Source organism: Ips typographus, linkage group LG16 (genome assembly GCF_016097725.1).
Source record: "Ips typographus isolate SLU linkage group LG16, UJ_Ityp_2.0, whole genome shotgun sequence".
In the NCBI taxonomy this organism is placed as follows: Eukaryota; Metazoa; Arthropoda; class Insecta; order Coleoptera; family Curculionidae; genus Ips; species Ips typographus.
In genome coordinates, this window is record NC_138437.1 from 2,050,671 (window position 1) to 2,073,297 (window position 22,627).

Below are 22,627 nucleotides of genomic sequence, written 5' to 3' on the forward strand. Positions count from 1 at the left end.
AAACGCCAGCAGGTAAATTTTAGATACTCCTGATACCTCGCTCACTTACAAAATTGCAAAGAAAACGCAAAACATCTCCTGTTACTTCTATGCTCCTGGTAGAAATTTTAATTTTTACACAAAATCCAGAATTGTAATAGAAGAGCAGAAACGCCAGCAGGTGAATTTCAGTCAAAATCGAGAATTGTATTAGGATAGCAGAAACACAATGAGGTAAATACCAGTTACTCGTGATACAAGAAACCCCAAAACACCTCTTTTCCTCTCCTGTAATCCTGATAGAAAATCAAAATTTGACTCAAAAATTGGGCATCGTATCAGGACAGCAGAAACGCAAAGAGGAAAATTTCAGTAAAGTGCTTTGCCTATCGTTAGTGTTTCTAATGACCCGTTATTAGTTAAATAAAAAAATAATTCGTATTTTGAAAATTATTTATTTTAAAAATGGACAAATATATTATGGTGAACCAAAATATAAATAAAATGTAATGACGATATTTTGTTTGCGTAAATGATGATGTAAAATTATTAGCAGAAATAAGTAAAGAGTACAAAATAAAAATAACATCAGGAATTTAACTATAAACTATAATAATTTCTGGATATGCCTATATACATAAACCTAGTATGCACAAGAAAAACCGTTGACCAAAGAACTCCATTCGTACTAAAAAAAGTTAAATAAACACTACATTTATGTGAAAATTTAAATTCGTAAAATTTCAAAATTATAAAGTTGAATCGTAATTAAGCAAACATTGAAGTACTCTAAAGCACTTCCATAATATAATTTTAGATCTACAAATATTACATAACTTCTAAAAAGACATATTTAAGTAATTAATAATCAACGCATTCAAGTCGGAAAGGATAAAACGCCAAATTAACCAAAAACTAGTTGGACCACTGCATAATGTTAACTAGTCTACCCTCTTAACAATAACTGTTACATCTACAAAACTGCTTCATAAAAAACTTCAGCTAATACTTTTATGAAACACGTATCATAATAAAACGCAAACAATTTCAAAATTAGAGTCATTATTTATAGACTGTGTGATATTAGGCTATAAATAACAACTATGCAATATTAACACACAAAAAAGTTCTTGATGACGTAAACAATTTTTGAATTGGCGCCTGAAGTGTCCGGCTTGAAGGTATCGAAACTTTGGGTTTTTCGATTTACAAGTTTAGACTTAAAGATAATCTTTATACCCTAATCCGCGATGAACGTTAACTGATTTAACCTGATACTTTTTGTACGTATCACATTAGATCAATTTTAAAAAAATAATTCTCCCCATTATTAAGAACCTGCTCAAAAACGCTATAACATGAGCACTTTTAACAGGATAGGTGAGAAATATTGCGTACCAGAATAAAAAACAACTCAATTTACAGTAACATTGTCCTGTTTTCCATTCTTGAACTAAGTAATAATGATCTCACAAACAACAAAACTTTCATACACTTTTCACAAAATGAAAATGATGCGCATTTACATTTTTTATGGTTGCTTTTCCTATACCTTAACCCATGCTTTTTTTAATTGCTAAAAAAAGCGCAGATTAAGGTATAGATGAGACCATGATAAAACATAAGACAAATAATCCGCGTTTATTTCAAACGCAAGACAAATCTGGTGTGTTTTGAAGCGTTTTACATGTTGGGACATATGATATACATAATTATATTTAACACAACTAGAAGGTTTACACTTCGTCCTGTACTTTCAACTTTTTCAAAATGCCCGTACCGCCTTCTGTAGATCGTTTAGTGGGTTTACTTTGTACACCGGTATCTAAAAGAAAAAAACACAATAAGTATAGAATATTTATAACAAATCCAAGTAAAATATGAATTTAACAATGTAATGAAAACATTTTGTGATCAACTTGATGAATAAATGGAACAGTGTTGCTACATGATATTACCCAAAACCGTTTTGAAAAGTTGCCAGATTTCACTAAAATTCCCCAGAATTTTTTTGAAGTTTGGCCTTAATTCTACTTTCTTATAAATTGCAAATTCTTTAGTGTCCACTTAAAATGCGGTTATTACGTCTACTCAACATGGATTTCCTGATCTAAAAACTACCAGAATTTTGACATTTACTTAAAATGATTTAGGTTTAGAACTATCTATACTGCTTTGGAATATGTTTTTTTGTTTACTTTTATAGCTTCATAGAGTGGTATTTGACAGTTTGCAGCATTTTGACATATGGAACTAGCTCCAAGGAAAACACTTTCACGTCACATCGGTCAAAAATCCTACTAATGGAAGATCTACAAAACATTTAATGTGAATTTTAACTAACTGTACTAGTTTTAAGAAAGTTTTGTCATTTTAAAGCTTCAAGGAGAAGATTTTGATAATTTCCAAGTTTATGAGAAAATAAACAGATAAACGTCACAACTGTTAAATTTCTAGTCATGGACCTATAAACAAGCATTAATGTGATTTTCAACTGTAACAGTACTGACAAATACTCCAGTCGGTAACGCCATTAAACCGAGAAAACAACCTGTCAAAACAACTTACGAGCTACAAAGAAGAAACGTTAAATACAAAACTAAGTTATGTGTTACTTCCAGACAGGGGTATATTCTCAAATATATGCCAGATATGTGCCCAGTATATGAAAGTGTATTCCCAATACGTGCCTGGCATATTACTTTGTCCCTTTAGTTCATGTGTCAGGCATGTTTCTCAGGAATGTAAAAATAACATTGATGTAGGCGGAAATTTCGAAATTGTATTTTTTTGGTAATTTCAGTAATTTTTGTTTGGTTTACGCGTTGTAATCTTCTTGTGCTTGAATTAGCTCAACAGCTGAATGAAAATGTAAGGTTTTAAAATAAGACATATTCATATTTTGCTTTTCTTATATCAATTTATAGTTTATACTATATTTTAGTTGAAATAGTGTGTTATGTCTTGTAACAATTTTACGAAACTGTTTTCAATTTATAACAAACTATACTATAGAGACCAGTTTTCACTTCTCACACACCCCTGGCATATACTTATTGGAATATTTAAAACGTACAGCAGCCGGGTATATGCCAGGCATATTCTCAAATTCATATGCGGCTAGTCACATGCCTGGCATGTATTTTTCACATGAATATACTTTATTTGTTATGTAGGATTTAGCTCTACTGTACTTTTAGATAAACAGTTATTATACCGGGTGTCCCAAATTTGAGTAACGAACCAAACTTACGTTTTTTTTAAATACAATGACCAACTTTTTATACGATATTTGAATTCTACGTCAAATTATAGGCCTAATTGTGTAAAATGTTTGTATCGATATTTAACTGTTTCCGCAGCAGCGTCCTTGATTGATTGAATTTTGCGCACCCAATTAACTTCCTTATTTTTGGTTTTAGTAAAAAAAAACTAGTGGTAGATATTTAAGTCTACTTTACTCTTAGATAAATAGTTATTATACAGGATGTCCCAAACAGATGCTGCTGCAGAAAAAGTTTAATATCGATACAGACAGTTTACATCAATTAGGCCTATAATTTGACGTAGAATTCAAATATCGGATAAAAAGTTGGTCATTGTATTAAAAAAATAAGTATGGTTTGTCACTCAAATTGGGGACACCCTGTATAACAACTGTTTATCTAAGAGTAAAGTAGACCTAAACATCTACTAGTTTTGTATTTAACGTTTTTTTGCTAAAATCTAAATTAAGGAAGTTAAGGGGGTGGTCAAAATTCAACCAATCACTCTGTGCATATAACGTAGTTTAAAAGCTTTTTTGTTTTAGTTTAATAGCTCTATGGATCCGATTTTGCTCGTGGACACAACAGATTAAACTTAGTCCGAAAGATTTGTATGTCAGAACTGTCAAAATTGTATTCATAGACATATAAATAAGCATTAAATACTATTACTAGTACTGTCTTTTAGTGTTGTTAATGTGAAATATTTCAGGGCCCATAAATTTCATATTTTTCAAGTGACATTGTTGACAATGACAAGACAGAGAAGTGACATAACATAGTAGTAAAAGAGTTTAGTATTATTGATTAATTTATTAGTTATTATTAAGGACATTCAGATTATATTTATCCTGGATTTGTCGAGTTAAATTATGCAATGGAAAAACAAAGACTTGGCATGGAAATATTTTACCAGGTGTAACCTAAATGGTCGTTATTATTGCATATGAAATGCAAAATACAACCCGCTTAAAAAGCCACCTATATTGTTGTGGCAAAACATTAAAAAGCAAGTGAAATTACCCACAAACAGACAGAAAAGAGAACATAAAAATGATCAAGGTTCTAGGTTAGAAAATTCATTGGAAATACTCCCCAGTCCAAGTAGCAGTAGTTAACGTACTACATTACTAAATATACTACATAGAAAACACACCAATTCAAATAAAACTCTAGAAGAAAAGATCAAAGTGAAAATAGGTCATGTCAGATGTCATGAAAGATTTGACATGATTGACAGTAAAATATTTCATAAAATTTCTCAACACTACTGTCTTTAAACGATGTTTCATAATATGAAAGATTTATGGAGTTGTATTTAACTGTTACTACCATTGCGACAGATTAGAATACTGCCAAAAACCAAGTCATAAAACTATAAAATGCTTAATAATAATATGATTTACGCTAATTAAAATATTGATGGTTTTTAAACAAATTTTGTAGTTTTATGGAGTGGTATTTGACAGTTTCCAAGTTTATGAGATTGAAATTTGATTAAACTAAACAGATATAGGACACGACTGTCCAGTTTCAACTCATGGACCGATATATAAGGATTTAATATGATTTACACACTGTTATAGTATGTCTATTAACTATTTAACAATGCTGTTAATCAGGTTTTGTACTTTTAGAGCTTTATGGAGTAGTAACTGACAGTTACCCCCATTGTGATAGATTCAAGTATACTCAAAATAAACAGATACACGTCACGATTGTGAAATTTCTTTTTTGTAAATTCTGAATGTGTGATAAAAATTATAATTGACTATTTTTTTAGCTTTAAGTCAATTTTAATCAAAATTCTACTAGTTACTGTTCAGTGAATGTTGTCAAATTATCTGGAAATAATCATTCACCTTTGAAACTTTTTTGACACTCAACACAAACTTTAGGTTATTTAAAGATATTTTAAGTTTTTCCTGAATCTTTCCGATATAACATGAAATAAGAAAAGTGATTTGTAGAATCTCAACTTTAACGTTGGAAATATTACCGTATAGTTAGAACCTATAAAGGTATAAATAAAGCCAACATTTTCTACTTCCTTTCTAAATAATAATAAATTTTTCTTCTAGAGTAAATTTGGTTATTATATCACTGTGTGTACTACGCTGTTAAAATCTTGTAGCGCTACTAATCCACCCATCATGTTTCTTCAGAAAGTTTACAAAATTACGCATAGCATTCGTCAAATATTCACAAAGAAAAACTCATAAAACATACAGCTAAATTAATGCACGTGCAAACCCAACCACACTAAATGAATGCATAAAATACACAATGTTGAAAGCGTGACGTAACAAAAGGTAAAAAGTGTTTTGTATGATTGACCAATTTCTAGTATTCGCATAACATCTATTTAAAGCCTTGTAAGCAGTTGAAAAAAATATTGTCGCGGTAGCATGATAAGAACAAGTTAAACAAAGTAAAGTGTGTGCAAGATTTAAAAAATAAACAGAAGACAGAGCACGTGGTTCGAAAATACGTCAAAGCACATACGCCACACATTGGGGCCAACGTTGGCTTATGTTTGCGGTAATTTTTTGTAAAGCGTCCACACATTGGAACAGATTTATCGGTTCATTCCCTTGGAATCTCTTTGAAGCGGGGTCAAAAACCGACAACAGACGGCCAACTCCCAACGTTGGTCCGAACAACAAAAACGCTCCACACATTGGGGCCAACGGTTTTCGGCCAATGTGTGGACCGAGAAAATCGCGTTGGGGCCAAAATTGGCGCCAGCGTTCATTTGTTCAAAGAGATTCCAAGGGAATGAAACGATGAATCTCCAACATTGCCCCAATGTGTAGACGCTATACAAAAAATTATCGCAAACATAAGCCAACGTTGGCGCCAATGTGTGGAGCCGGAGTTATTGATTACTCTCAGGTTATGAAGCAGATAAAATATCAGCAACGTCGCATCTGGCCTTAATAGAATTTTTAAATAGCCTTCACTATACTAGCAGTGAAACTGGAAACAAAAAGAAATCTATTTTAGTTCACGACTGACACAAAGTTAGCAAAATTTACAAAAAAAACCTGCCACACCCTGGATTGATATTACCCACATAAAACACAAGCTGCATATCAAATGTTCCTTTTTGTATGATAAACACAGTAAAGAAAGTTAGAGTCTAGCTGCTCATGGATGATATTGGAACAGTTTTATAACATTTTATAAAAATATCATTTACAGCAATATCAACAGTCACGACATGTTTCAAATGCTGGTCGTAAAATGCCAGGTATTTTGCAAATTATTTGATTTTATTATTGCTGGTCCACCTTTACCTCCTCACTTTCTTCACTGCAAAACAATCTCACACCAAACCTAACATGTTGACCAGAATGACAACTAACAGATAATGATGATACATAACAAACATACTCCAAGCAGTAGTTCCAGTTAGTTTTACTTCTACTGTAAATATCAAAAACAAACTTACAACTTGCAACATTAATTGAAAAATTATACTTTAAAGAAATTACCTAGAAAAAGATACTCTCCATGTTACTAGCTTACGACTTCGCGTAAAAAATAAACAAATTATGTCACCCTGTTTGTGAAGATTAGCAAGTTACTAGGTTAGTAAAGCAATATCTTTCACTCTGTTGTTAATGGTAATTAACGGCTAAAAATCTGTTCAAAAGTAATAGTAAAAATAAATAATAGCAAAAAGTAATAATAGTAAATTTCATTTACATAAGGTGATTGATTTTTTGTATATTAAAATTCAAAATCGGTGCCAAACGGTATATTTTACTTAAATGAAACTTTTTTGAACTGTAAACAAAGCTTTATTTATTATTGCTCCAAGCCGAAACATGCAACATTAATGTGTATAAATTAGTGGTTAATACAAAGTCCAAACAAAAGTTAGTAATCCAAAACCAAAATAAAAAATATACAAAACACACAAACACACACACACACCCACAACACACACAGACACACAAACACAAATAAACCAAGTAATGCAAAAGGCGCATTTTTTTAAATACAAACACCACAAAAAACGTCTACAAATAAAAAGTTCTAAAAAATAAGTATATACAAAAAAAACTAGTCCCAAACTATTCTAAAATAAGGACAACATTGGTGATCAGCCAAGTCGATACACTGCGTGCACCTATAACGGATATCAATATTTTTTTTTTCAACATTCTCACCTTGGAGCCACCTGACTTGCGTAGCTGGTCCATACCCCTTCTCGTTCTTGGCAGCTATCCGGAAGATAATTGCGGCTTTAGTAGACGTGTCTATATGCGCAGCAAGAAGTGAACCGTTACCAACCACACATTGGTTACTAGGTCCGCAATACACGCGTACAAAGGCCAATTGTGGAGGAGTATTGTTTACGGTCTTTTCCTTTAATATGATCAAAGTTTCAAAAATTAGTGGTAATAATTCACAAAACACAAACATACCTTTCCTTTAACGGCTAAATAAACCGAATACTCAAGGATTTCCTGCGGATTTGAACCTGGTGGTTCCCAAGATAAATGTGCACCATCATTGGCTTTTGCTATTTTAATAGCTGAGGGAGCTCCTGGAAAACCTGGTACGCACGTTTTGAACGCGGAAACCTACAGAAACAAAACAGGTAAACACTCCCCTGCCACAAAAAGTATGCACAAGCATACCTCACTCCATTCTCCTCTCCCAACAGTATTAATACCAGCCACGCGGTATTTATAAGCTGTGCCTGGCTCCAAACTTATCCTGGGAAAATTCGAAAGATCGGGAAGATCATCCACAGTTAGGTCGTCAGTATTAGAGAGTAAGTAATAATTCTGGACGTCGTAACTTGTGCCTTTGATAAATCCAACTGTGTACCACTGACCCTAAAACACAAACGCTTATAAATATTAAAACCCTTAACTAATATCAAAAAACTAACTTTTACAGGTTCTTGGAACATATCAGCCCCGTTAAACTCAGTCTTGTCGTTGTCTTTCGAAGCATCTAATGCAGCAGAGGCTAAGGCCGCTAAAGGATCTTCGTTGCTGGTATTTTCCATATCCTCGTCTTCCTCCTCTTCGCCTTTTTCCTCTTCTTCCTGTTCGTCATAGTCCCGACTTTGAGCGGTCAGTTTACCAGAGGAGGCAAATGACGAGCTGAACCCACTGTCTGGTTCCTCTGGTTCAGTTTTTAAGTCCAAATCCAACGAGGTGGAGGAAAGCGACGTGGGAAAAATACCGAGGCCCTGATCATCCTCATCTTCTTGTTCTGGTTCCTGAGCCTCATCATTTTCCTCTACATCGTCTTGTTCCATTTCTTGGTGTTCTTGTTTGATGGCAGCTGCAGGCTCATTTTTTATATCAGAACATAAGTCCATTTCTTCCATTTTCATTCCTGCATTATTATTGATGTTATCATTTTATCAAAAATGTATTCAGTGTTATAAGAGTACAGTTGTAATGGAATTAACAAAAAAAAGTATGGCTGTTTTATTATGATAGCACCACGTGACCAAAACTAGATTTAGAGTGACACTGTTAGGCCCAGTTGTACAACAATGGTTCAAGTTTAAGTATCAGTCGCAGTTCAACTGAACTTGTCTTTGAACTGTGATTGTACAACCGCGGACCTTAATGGGGTCATCTACCAAAAATAGTATATTATGTTACTAGGCGTAGAAAGAGCGATTATTGTGCTGAGCTCGGAATTGGAGCGAATAAATCTACGTCCATGTAGCATATTCCAATTTTTTTCTAGCGGCTTTCCGTGCTTAACCAGTTGTTCGGGAAAACCATTAAATTCAGAACGCGTAACCGTAATCACGATTGAAAGCGATATATGACGCTAGACAGCCATGGTACGCTCTCTGTTGGACAACTTTGGAAATGGCTTCGTGTTAACTGTTGAAAGTAAAGTAGTGTTGCATTAATTTCATCTGTTTTTTTTTTAAATGCAACACTTCAGTCTAGATCAAGTTCTGGACATTATTTTTTTACCTCCTAGGACATTAATAAAAATCCATTTTAGCCTTTCTAGTACTCCAATAATATATTTTTACGAGAGAAGCCGAAACTGGTGAAATGAGTAATTTGCGTCCAGGGTGCTTTATTCTATAGGAACCTAGGAGATGAGATGAGATTTCTCTCCTATGGCCTGAACCATGAGAGAAATCTCATCTCATCTCACTAGGCACCTATAAAATAAGCACCCTGATTTAACACTTCCACGTACTTTATAAAATTGAAGGGGCTTTCACTACATCACAGAGGACCGTGCCCGGCTCATTTTAACTTTCTTTATAAACTTTTTGGGATGTAATATTGAAATGTAAGACGTAATAGCTCGTTTTAATGTATTTTAAAATTTTTATATCTGGAACCTTAAATTCCACTATGGTAGACGACCCCATTGTTTTAAATACTTGCAAAAATATAAAACAATCCGTGTTCTTCAACTTCATATTTGCATAAAACAATAATTGCTTTTTTTCAGACATGAGGGTGAAATGAGGTTCCCAAGTATACAGGGTCAGTCACAAAGTATACCAACCATACTCACTGCATGCGCTGTTATTTTAACTATAACATTACGCAAACTTTGAAAAAAATAAAATCACATATTTGCAATATTCCGAACTTTTTAGACACCCTGTGTATTGTATTAAAATATCTTTGACAAACTCGCAAAAAGATAATATTGTGTGGAAACAAAGAAAAAACACTTTTATTATTAAACAGATTTCCATTCAATGATTTATATTTAATCATATTAAATTACCCTTTTTCATTACTTTTTTCAAAAGTTAAGAAGTTCTATATGATCATAAACAGAAATAAAAACTTTTCAAAATGAAGTGTCCCTCAATACCCTTTAATGTAACCAGTTACAAAGCTTCTCACTCCCTTTTTTTTTATTTAAAGATACCCGGCACACCATTTATATTAACTGTCTAATGAAAGTACAACAAAATATCAGGGCATGTTTAAAAAGCTTCTTATGTCCACTTTGAAGGATTTGTTAGATACGAAATTTGACGTCAATGTGTTAAATGATATGGTAATGTACTACATACAACCCTTATATACAACATGAAATGTCAATGATCTCATGCTTTACAATACATAATATTTTGTAGTGGTTATAAAAAAAACTGATTTAAAAAGTTACCTTTCAAACAAACTGGCATAAATGAAAAATTCACTGGAATAAGTATTAAATCTCCACTAAAAAGCTTACCTTCACTTTCTTCTTCGCCTGCAACTTCATCTTCACCTTCTTCCTCTTCAGCTTCTTCAGCTTCGGGCACATTTTCCTTGGGTTTAGGTAAACCATTTACACTTTGTGTAGAATCCGCCTCAGCAGTAGTAGTAGGAGATTTGATATTATCTTCATCTTTACTACCTCCTTTCAAGCCTAGTTTCCTGTATCGATAGCCTTTAGGAGGGCAGTGAGAACCTCCCTTAAGAGAAAGTTTCGTTATCAAACTGCCACCCAAAAGTCCGCCCACCGCCGCTTCCGAAACTTCCACATCGTCTGGAAGTACCATAGCGTCGTCACTGGTCACACCTTCAGGTATGTCAGATTCTCCGATTTCCATCATTTCTGATTCTTTCGACTGCTGCTCTTCCTCTGGGACGATAAGACCAGCTTCTGCCGCTAGCGCAGCCAGAGCTGCGTCAGTAGTTGCAGGTCCTTCAAACGAGGACGAAGCTAAAATATGTTTTTTTAAGTTTAATGTACTGTCAGTGAATTAATCCGTATTACCGAGAGTCGCAGACGGTTGTGTGATTGCTTGTTTGGGCCTTTGGACAACCATCAGCTTTGGCTGTTGTTCGTTATTATTTGCCGCAGTTGTAATGGTTGGGTTAAGTCTCACAATCTTTCCAATTGTACTGATCTGGGATGGCTGCATCATAGTTAACGTTTTGTTAGTGCCTGATGCCATTTGTAGCGTTAACTGCTTTCCTCCAATCATTACCTGTTTCTATTGAAATATAACTTATTTTCTGATTGACTCTTTGTCATGGTTTACTTTACAAGTCAGTGAAAATAAAAATAAACCCTGATCATTAAAAGTTGGCAACCACTAGACGTCATGTAGGTGAGATGCCATTGCAAAAATTTGTCCATGTTTCCATAAAAAGACACAACATAATCAAAAACATTCTACCTACATATTTGTATAAAAATCAAATTGATTTGACGGTTAAAGCGTTTACACTGGACGCATTCGGTTTCAAGCTCCATGGAGCGAGCAGAGCATTTTTGACGTAACTTGGCAAAAACCATAATTTTACCAACTGTCAAATTACGTCATTGTGACGTCAAAAACGCTCTGCTCGGTCCATGGAGCTTGAAAACAAATGCAGCCAATGTTGGTAGCAAAACTTCTTGTTCAACATTCATTTGGAGTTCTTGAAGTAAAACCCACACGCAATCTTGTTGGAAGGAATCACTAGCAGCTGAAAATGCTTAATACACAAACAAGAGCGCGTAAAGAGGAAAGGAGAGGAATATGGCTATTCGTCGTTACCGCTGTACGACAATTAAATACGTTATCAATTAAAAAAGTACCTTTGGTTTTTTCTATACTTTGACAACAATGAATTTTTTTTACTGTAACATCACACTAAGTAGTTTGGTTCAATTTTCAATTATTTCTTATCTGGATTAACTTCTTTATTATTAAAATATTTGTATTTGAATTGATGAAATTGACATAACCAAAAAACAAGCAGCGGATTATTAACGACTGTTTGAATGCTTAGAATTTGAGCTAAATATTCTAAAAACTTATTGAAAAACTCAAAACAAAAACAAAAACTACTGCCATACACAAACCTAAACTTTATGTTGACACCCTAGCCTCGTGGTAAGAAAGCAAACTTCTTAAAAACCAAAAAACAAATTAAATTTATTAGAGCAACAAACGAGAAAAATTTATACCAAACATATTTTAGGTAAATAAAAACATGACTTTCCCAGAAAAATTATTGTCAAAATACTTAACAGATGGAAAATTCTAAAAGTAAGTTAATTAGGGATTCTAATTTAAATTAGACTCCATTCGAAATATTTTAGTGCCAAACACATAACATAAAACTATAAGTAGATTACACTGTTTCAGCAGTCCATTATAGATTTATTATTGTATAGCAATATAAATTGTTGAAGTTAGGTAATTCTTTTATTGTGCTTGAATTATTGACGTTTTTGATATCTTGATATATGTCTAAATTGATGATGGAGTGGAGGCTTAAGTGTTTATATAGCTTCATATTACAAATTGCCTAATGTAAGCAAATCTGCGTATTTGTAAAGCAAGCATTTGAAGCTCCCATTGGTTCTGGTGCAATTTAGGTGCCACCGTATTTTTAATTCTTTTTTGATGAAATCGTTGTCAGATGGTTTACTTACTTTTACCAAAATAAGGGTGGATGATTCACTTTCGCGCAGGAAAAACTCATATTTTCACCTTATTTCGTTTTTTATGGCATTCTCCATACTAAACATAAATGACTTATTTTTGATCGGTACCAGCACCACCAGCGTGATTGTTGAACATTTTGTTTGGTGCCTAACAACCCTAATAACGTTGTCAAACTGACCTACTTTTCTGTTCAAAATTAGTAAAGTCATTCTATAAATTGATTTTTATTTCTTAAAATGGAAGTTTTCCATATTTTTTTCTCTTTTTGACATCTTAACAATTATTGCTACATATATGAATCGGCCACTATGGTTAGCATTGTCAACAGTAATTATAGATAGTAAAGTGTCACTTTGCATGTAAAAACTAAAAATACCTATTTAATTTACTTATTTTTAAGCTATTTAACGATTAAACCCTTCATGTTAAACGTCTTATATCGTTTTCTTGAACCTTCGGTTTGGCAACGTTTCACATTTCCAGTAGTAAAGGGGAGGAATTTTTCCTAGACTTGGTGTAACCTGACCACTTTCAAAGCGTTTTTTTTTACGATTCTTTTCCCAAAAAATAGCTTTACACCCTTTTTTGGGTTGAACTAAGTTAAATAAAAAAAAAGACATCAATTTCATAAAAAAAAAAAATACGGTGGCACCTATATCGCACCAGACCCTTTGGAAATTACAGTACCTATTCATTTATTAAGTTCTAATTTTTTTAAAAATCTCTTGAAAGCAGCCTTGGACAATATATATAGCTTATTCACAAATATTTAATATTTGTTCAGTATCAATCTAACGAGAGTTGTAATATATATTATTCCATCTTTCAATACAAAACTTAATTAATCACCTTTTTCATCAATTGCACTAATACTAAAGCAATGTGATATCGAGTGTTGCAACGTTGTGCGGGACATGGGAATAGCAGTGTAATTTATTGGCACCGACAGTTATTTTGGAGGAAAACATAATTTAGAGTTTTTCAAGAACAGTAAAGTTGGCAACTAAAACGACAACTGAAGACATTTTTGATTAACTCGTCTAGGAGTAATTCTCAACACATTTATTTTCTTAACCCTCCGTATTTACGGGCCCCAGTCAACGAAGAGCTGAATATTCAAACATTCCTGGACAATAACTCTTTAACGGATTAATAAAAAATGTCTTAAGCTATCCTTCTAGTTACCGACTTTACAGACTAATTTTTTTCCTCCAAAAGAATTAGGAGAGCCACTAATTGATCCTATAAAAAATTACATTCCTATATGCCACACGACTATCAAACATCCTGTAGGAAATGTGTACATACATGAATATCTGTTATTGTCATATGAATGTTAATTCTTTATCCTTACCTTGGTTTCGCAAGTTATGTCTTAATGTTTGCTCTTTTGGCTTTAGGTGGGCAACACTTGGGGCCATTTATAAATAAAAATAATGTTAAATCTAGTGAACAAATGTTGAAAAAATGGTACCAAACCCCACAAATTACATGATTTAATTTTCTATTAATTTTACGTCACAAATCTATTCACTTTTATTGCGTTTTATTTGTAATAAACATCAAAAAACATAAAAGAGGACTGTATAGTGTTGAAAATATCACGGCACACCAATGAGTTTTTGTTGATATCATACAATATCATAAATTCACTTAATAAAACCCGCAACGTATGAGCAAACTTTTGCAATGTGGATCTGACGTACACCTTCCATTTTGTAATAAAAGGGAACCATTACCATAAACCACACCACTATATTATATTACACGCACCCATATTACAAAAATACTTACAGTGTTCTTAGGTAGAGTAACAGTCTTCGGAGATCCAACCACTTGCATTGGCATGGAAATGGTAATAGGTTTAGAAATCTTGACGCCTTGAATACTCTGCAACGAAGGCGCAGCTACCGCGGGATTAGTGTTAACGGTGTTAGTTTTAACAACTGACATATTAACAGATTGAGCATTGGTAATGGTTTGTATGTTCTTCAAACCAGCAGCTGAGCTGACTACAATCACTTGCTGATTACCAATAGTTTGTATACCACCAGTAGCACTTTTTGATAGTACTAATTTTCCCGTAGCTTTGTTCATTTGTATCATGTTAGATGGTATTGTCTTCAATGTAGTTAGAACTTTATTGCCTGGGCTTCCTGGTAATATTTTAACTATATTGTTCTTGGTCTGGGGTGAAATCACTTGAGTCGGAGCTTTGCTGACTACATTTCCGCCTTTAGGAAGAGCAGCTAGCGTCATTCCCGTGCTGGTTTTAACTAATGTGACAACTTGCTGCTGCACACCAGATTTTTGGATAAGATTTCCGCCTTGTTTTACTAGAACTTGCTTGGTAGTAGGTTGAGGTGAAGACGTTTTGATTATCGTTGCGCCTTGTGCGCCCTGGATCCTTACAGGATTGGCTAATTTGATTTGAGTAGGTTGAGTTTGAGCTAAAGTAATTTTTTGGGTGGCCGCTGCAGCTGCTGCTAGAGTTTGTATTCCAGACATTTGTGCAGTGGTCTGTCCCACTTTGCCAGAATCCGTAGTAATAGTATTCTGAAGCGTCAGTAAAGTGGGACTTTGATTAGAGGCTTTCGCGGGAGCTCGCGGTTTCACTTGTAATTTTATAGGGCTCGTAGCCGGACTAGGCAATATTTTGGCTTGCTGAATGGGAATGACTGGCGGGCTTCCTGGGACTGACAGTGCCGCTTTTGGTGAATTAACCACTTGAGGATTGCCAACCTGGGTAGTAATTGGCTTTGGAGTTTGAGCCACGGCTGGTGGTAAGTCATATTTTTGAATTTGTAATACATAGGTTTGCACTGAAGGTGATCCAGTCCAGTTGACTTCAAGTGAATGGGTACCAGCTTTAACTAAAGACACTCGACTTGGAGCCGGCGGTCTATCTACTTCCAAATACCATAAGTCTTTACAACACACTTGATTTTTCCATGCTTTTCTATAACCATCCCGTCCAGACCAAATGTACAACCTAGTACTAATACCTACAGCGCAGTGTCCAGCTCTAGCACAAGGCACACTGCTTTCATTTTCACTAAATATATTTAAATCCTCCCAGTTCATTGTCTCTAAATTAAGGCACGCCATTGTGCTAGTACATTTCCACTCTTTTTCATTTATTGCTAACTTTCCTTCATCTGCAACCACTGGAACCCACCCACCAAACACAAACATCCTATGCCCAATCAAGGTTGAAGTATGAAGAGATCTGCAATGATTATTCAAAAAATACGTAAAAAAGCTAATGTTGGTCTTTATCCTAGCTTACCGAGGTAACGGTGTGATACCAGACACAATTGGTTTGCTCCAAGTCATATTATCGGTATCCAAAAACCACAAATCGCCCAGTCGGCATCCACTCATTCCCCCATAAATAACCAAAAATGACTTAGACCGTTTTTTATCTATATAAGCCACTCCTGTATGAGATTCTCTAGGTGGAGGCGAGGGGCCATGTGTAACAGGTATATCCCATTGCATAGGATTACTTTTAATATCTAACGTGTATAAGTCGTTTAAATATCTAAAACCAAACCCCAAAACTTGAAGCTACTGTCAACCTTTAATAGTAATTTGGTTTAATACCTGGGAACATTATTTTTCGGATCTTCGCTGTCATTTGCAAGACCGCCAAATAAGTATACTTTACTATTTACAATGGTAAAACTATGTCCTAATCTTGGACAAGGGGGAGGACCACCCTTTGGACTTTTTGGATTAATCTTCTTCCATTCCCATTTTGATGCCTATAAAAGGATACCTTTATAAGAGTATGTTACGCCAGGGAGCGTATTCTTGAAACGAGGGAAGGAAATTATCAAGAGAAAGACCTGTAGAATGTGACCAGAACCCCCCATGTGTCAGCTTCTTCTGTCACATTCTATCAACAGGTCTCTTGAGAATTCCGTTCCCTACTTTCAAGAATTAGGCCCCAGGCGGTGAAAGTAGTTTAAAGGGATCGATAAAGACTTTACGTGCATGACAAACAGTTGTTCGTTCTTTATTTCTGTCGACCAAACTACAATAGTGTTAACGCAGACATTACTGTTTAAGCGACGATGTTCCTAGAGTGATGCGGAAAAGAGAAGGCAAGATTTCGGCTTCGAATTTCCAGCAACTTTTTAGTCCCAATCTTTTAACCCAAACTACCTTTTCCCCTTTTTTATTATTTGCGTTATCTTTTGTTTTGTTTTTTCATTAAATAGCTGAAAGTTTGGGGCATGTATGAAAGTTATTTTTCACCAAAAAAGTTTTGCACTTAGGAAAAATAGTGATTTGAAAATTATAGTAATTTTAGTTTAGCACATCTTAAAATGCTTCAAAAAATTTTTAATTCAAAGTCTTCTGTTCATTGAAGTGTCTTCTTTCATATGCCTTTTAAAAAACAGCAATATCTAGCCTAGTTTTTTTTTATTTGGATTAAAAGATTGTCATAAAATGCATTGAATCTCCCATAAGATGTTATGCTTTACTGATGCCCTTAATTTTAGGGCAACAGCTTCAGTTATTAATATTACACGTCAATTTCACATACTCTTAAACTTAACTGTAAGAAATTCACATTTTAATCTACATTTACAACTCTCAAACGATGTAAAAATGAAATAACTAAACTCATGTACTATATAAAAAATTGGAAAATTAAAGTGTCACTTAAATAAGAAAATATTAAGTTTTATTTCCTGTCATCATAAAGAAACTACAAATAACATAATCTAAAGAATACAAATACATGTACAACAGTTATTTATTGCAGTTATTCTTTTTAGAGTATAGACTAGAGAGCAAAGTAGGATAATGAGTTTGACACATGTACCTATTGTTGGCATGCAATATTTATCCATTTCTATTGGAATTTATTTAAATATCCACTTGAACAGAACAAAATGGTGAAGAATACTAATACCAAATTATAATAACACAGATACACTTAAGGCACCACTAACAAAACGTTTTGTCCAATTTTTATATAAACTAGACATGGACAAGCTATCAGAATTACTAACACGCTGCCGTAACTGAGCCCTTATATAACTTTTTTATTTTGGCACTTATTATTTTCTAGATACCGTTTTATGTTACAGAGTTACATATTAATATTTCTGCATGTGACAGAAGCAATTTAAAAACGGAAACGTGCTTGTTTAAAACTAGCAGTAGGACGTCTTTTGACATCGTCAACAGAAAAAAAATTGCAAAAATAGTAATATAAGCTTGGTCAAAATAAGGGATTAACTATATGAGAATGTACCAAAGGTCATAATAAACTGGACGTTCGTGAAGCAGATCTAAATCAATTGTACTGCTCTTAAATAGTTGAATATTGATTTCATAATTATTGGCAACAGTAAAGTTTATATGAACTGACAAAAAAGTTTTTAAACAGCTCAACAGTCAAAGTTAAAGTCATGTTATCTTGATAGTAAGCACGGTATATGACGATTGGAGTTTATTTCAATACAAAGGTATACTGAAACAGATTCCCCTTATAATGTCACAAATAAAACTATTTCAAATTGTCTGATTTTATATAATGTAATAAAATCAAAAGGTTGATCCTTGTAATGCTCCAATTATTGATAAGTGGTTTATCTTGGAGAATGTGTAGGTACAAAAAAGTATATGAACACTTAAAGCTGATAAGCAAAGAAAACGATGTGGATCCTTACTATCCACTTGTAATTCTCTTACAAATGGGCATCCAGAAATGTTTTTTAACTGATTTTGTTCTTAATATTATGACACATACATTTTCAATGTCAATTTTTAGAATAATATTTCATGTATTTTAATAAAAAATAATTTAAAAGTTTTTCTTAAACAGTTAAGAAAAACCTTGATAAAGCCAATATTCCACAAGAAAAAAATGGTGATCTCTGACCCATAACCCCTTTATAAAATCTGCTTAATATTCAGGACACCATCTACTTAAGTACAAGGTTAATTTATGGGAAAAAATTACAATGCTTACTACAGGCCTCTGTTATCAAAAATATTAGAGAATGATATAAATGATTGTTAATTTGTAAGAATATATTTGGAGAATGAATGTGACAAGCTAAAATTATGTTATATTTTGTAAACTGTATTTTTTAAATCTGAATCTTTTCAAAATTTTCAGTCTTGGCTGAAAATCCAAGGCCAAGAGATGAATTAGCAAAACAGGGTCTAATATGAATAGACAGATCAGGACTACTCTGATCCAGTATAGTATGATCCATACATAGTTTTAGTTTCCAGAATTTGGTAATATCAAGAACTAAGCAATAATAAAGTAGATCAAACTTGCCTGTAACTCATACAGTTCATTACTGTATTTGCCATATTCTACCATTCCTCCAAATACTAACAGTCTGGTTCCTTCGACGACAAACCCATAAGCTGCACATCCTGGAGGAACATCTCCTTTTGTCACTGGGACAAACCATTGATTCGTTGCTGCAATAAAAGATAGGTCATGTTATAACTTTATAGTAGTAACTTTATTAAAGTAATAGGATTTGATTAATATATTTTTTGTAGTCCAAGGTGGGTTAGGTTAAGTATATAAACCAATATAATGTTACATTACTTTGATTATAAGTGTAACTATACTTGTATGACACAGCACAATTTAAAACTTATTTCTTGCCACTATGATACTTCAGGGAACCTTTAGAAGCCATCATAAAAGAAAAGTAAGACAGGGTTGAGGCAAACAAAACACATTAACTCAGTTACTTGCTCTATAAAGTATGAATACACTTGAAGATAAGAATGGATGGAGGATTGGTTGAGTTAGACTAAGATACAAAACACCTGCCACCTGTATATTGTAAAAACTGTGAAAACATTAAGTGGCAAACACTTATTGACAAAATGTCAAGAGCCCTTTAATAACTGGTATAGTTTTCAGCTGCAAGTTTTTGTCATGAGACTTTTTGATAACATAGTAAGTAGGAAATACATAGAGGTGCTCTGGAAGAATACCAAAATTGCTTAATAGTAATCTTTCTACTGTAGGATACCATGTTTCATATAAAGTCTGTCCCAGGGCTAGTGGCAGTGACATAATGATTCTCCTTCCTTTTCTGTGTAGTTGTATTCCTAATTTTGATATTTTTAGTACGCACCTGACTAGCAATCTTGAGTGAACTCACTCACTAGTTGAACTAATCTAAGACATAAGGAAATTTCAATATGACATCACAGTTAATGTTATTCATTACCTATTTAATATACATTTAAAAATGCAATTACGAGAAATATAAGACAGCTTTGACAGTCCTTTCATATTACAGATAAACAAAACTTGCTTAACCAAAATTCAGGATTTCCCCAGGTAACACTATTGGATTGTGGTATTCAGGTCAGGCTTTGTAGGTGCCTCTACCATTAACCCATGTAAAAAATTATGGCAAATATTTCCTATAAAAATGGTAAAGTGTATTGACTTTTAAAACTACTAATTGGACAATATTATGCTGTTTCTCAAGTTAGTAGTTCAGACATATGGTTTGTACTGTAACTAATACACTGTATTTAAAAAGTGTATTACATACTGAACTGATGATCACATTATCACACTCTGTAGTTTAAAAACAATGATAAAAATAGTAAAATTACTTTTTATAAGTTATACAAAATTGTAGTTATAAAAACTGAAAAATAAAAGTTGGTTTATTATCTTACAGTAGCCTCATTACAAAACTTCTTTGAAATACTTTCCTATATTTGACAAAATTTGTTATATTTTGAACAAACTATCATAAGTTTATAACAAAATAATCTCCATTGCATTTTAACATTCATACTTAACAATTCTTCTTCTAAAAACAACCAACTCTGACAATGCCTTTTGATTTTTTATATTGTCAGTTGTCTTAAATATTAAAAAAACGCCAATTTTATACAAATTTGCATTACAAATTTAATATACCACTTAATAATTAAATATTTCTTGAACTTAATTTAACATATGGAATGGTAGTCATCAAATTAATTCAATAATACTGTTATTGGAGCTTAACAAAATAAAACCATACAAGATATACATTTATGAGATAATTTAATGCTAATTGATTCAAGTAATGCTAATACATAACTGTTCAATATTCATTAATCATGTTGCATTTAATTTAAAGGCAACAAATACGTTCAAATTTCCCGCCTTTACACATGAAGGAAATGCGTTGTTTTCATTGGTCTGAATGAAAGTTTCCTGCCGCGCACTGCGCCATGCAAAAATAGAGGTTATGCTTGAAAGTTAGGGGATGACAGAGACTCTCCCTCCAAATTATAGTGTTTGGCAAAGCTTTACTATTTAACTAAATAAGGATCAGCAGAATAACCGGTCTAGGAATAACACAAGCTAACAAATAGAGATATTAAAATCTAGAACTGTAGCTTCATATATTAGATCAGGACGCCATATTTGTTTCTAAGCTAAACAAATCCAAACCAAATGACATTTCATTATAGTCAGGCAAAATGCACTGAATTGAACTGCATTACTGACAGAAAAACAACATTTGATGGCGAACATAGAAACAAGTAACAATAGTTTTGTTAGTGTCAAAACAATAACAAACAAACGCGCCATATTCACCATCAATATGATACAAAAAGCTTGCTGTACCTGTGTTGTAAACATGGAGTTCATCGACAATTCCTTCGTTTCCGCCACCGAAAACTACCATCAAATCTTTAATGGCAACTGCCCGGTGTCCATGGCGAGGCCTCGGCTGAGGTCCAGTAGGATTAGCCACTAATTTCCACCGTAACGCCTTACCCGCCATTACGTATCACATTGCACTACCCTTGGGCATAGGAAGCAAACAGAACATCAATTCAAAACAAATAAATGTGGTTGGGAAAATACGACGTTTCATAATTAGTTAATCCATCGGATGCACTCTTTTCCTTCAGTAAACATCGCAACTCTTTTAACACTTAACTTCTTGTGAAAGAAATATTATTTCTCTTTGCCGACAAGCGGCAAAACGTTATTAAAAATGATTTTATTCTGTCGACCAATCGGTAACTGCAGATTCTGTTTTATCAGCAGTGCGTCCATTACTTTGTGGCGCCCTCTTGTGCTGATTTTAGAACAAACTCTGTTTTTAATGACGTCCCATAGAGAGCGCAGCCAACGTAAATCTATTTTAATAGAAAGAATAACACATTTAAATATTTAGACAAGAACCAGTCAGTCAGGCAATCTTTTAAATTATGATTTAATCGTAACGTTTTAACTACTCAGAGTTTCTATTGCAAATAACTTCAATTTATAAGTGAAATCGAATATAGAAATCTGTATTAGAAGTAAAGCAATTAGGTTGCTGTCAAAAATGTCAATGCCACAATAGAAAAGCCCAACAGACAAAAATGACATGTGCCTCGTGATTTCTTCACAAATTGAGATAAACTGTTCACGTGACAATAAAATTTTTTTCTTGATGGTAATCTATTCTGTCTATATCTTTTTTTGGTTTGGGGCCATCAAACCTTGCTAAAGCGAAAAGGACTTCCAAAACTTTCTAGTTAATTACACAGTTTTGTACAAATCATACAAATAGTGAATTTTTTTTTTAAGTTGTTTTTTCCTAGAATTGGCGGTTTCCTAGAGTTGGTTGACAAAAGTTTTGTAAAGTTGTTAGCGTCATGTCCTTGACCAATAGATCTAACTATCTGACATCACGTGACCTAATTGAATTTTTATGGTTATGTTTTTGTTTGGGTATCAGTTTATCTATACTCTAAACACATTTGAAAATCCTGAAAACGACTATTTGGAGCTAAATGTTCAATATCAACCTTTTAACATCCCAATTCCGTTTTTGTATATTAATTTTGCAAACATTTTTCAAGTCTGTTAAGGAGAAGGACCAAATTTAATTATTTGTTATTATTGCTGTATTGGATTGGATGACCGATGAAATATGAATTGACCAATATTGGACGGTAAAAATAGTAAAAAACT

The 22,627-nt window shown here is 33.4% G+C and overlaps 1 protein-coding gene across 1 annotated transcript; it reads right to left on the minus strand.

Annotated features, from left to right (window-relative positions):
- Positions 1-414: 414 nt before the first annotated feature.
- Hcf (Host cell factor) lies at positions 415-21,685 on the minus strand. Its single transcript, XM_081993432.1, has 12 exons — positions 21,284-21,685; positions 18,956-19,104; positions 16,252-16,412; positions 15,935-16,189; positions 14,440-15,874; positions 10,980-11,199; positions 10,452-10,925; positions 8,155-8,609; positions 7,898-8,098; positions 7,682-7,840; positions 7,424-7,622; positions 415-1,804 (listed from the first exon to the last, which is right to left on the minus strand). Exons 1-12 carry the CDS (start codon positions 21,441-21,443, stop codon positions 1,716-1,718), a joined length of 3,957 nt encoding a protein of 1,318 aa, XP_081849558.1. The 5' UTR covers positions 21,444-21,685; the 3' UTR covers positions 415-1,715.
- Between the last annotated feature and the right edge of the window lie 942 nt (positions 21,686-22,627).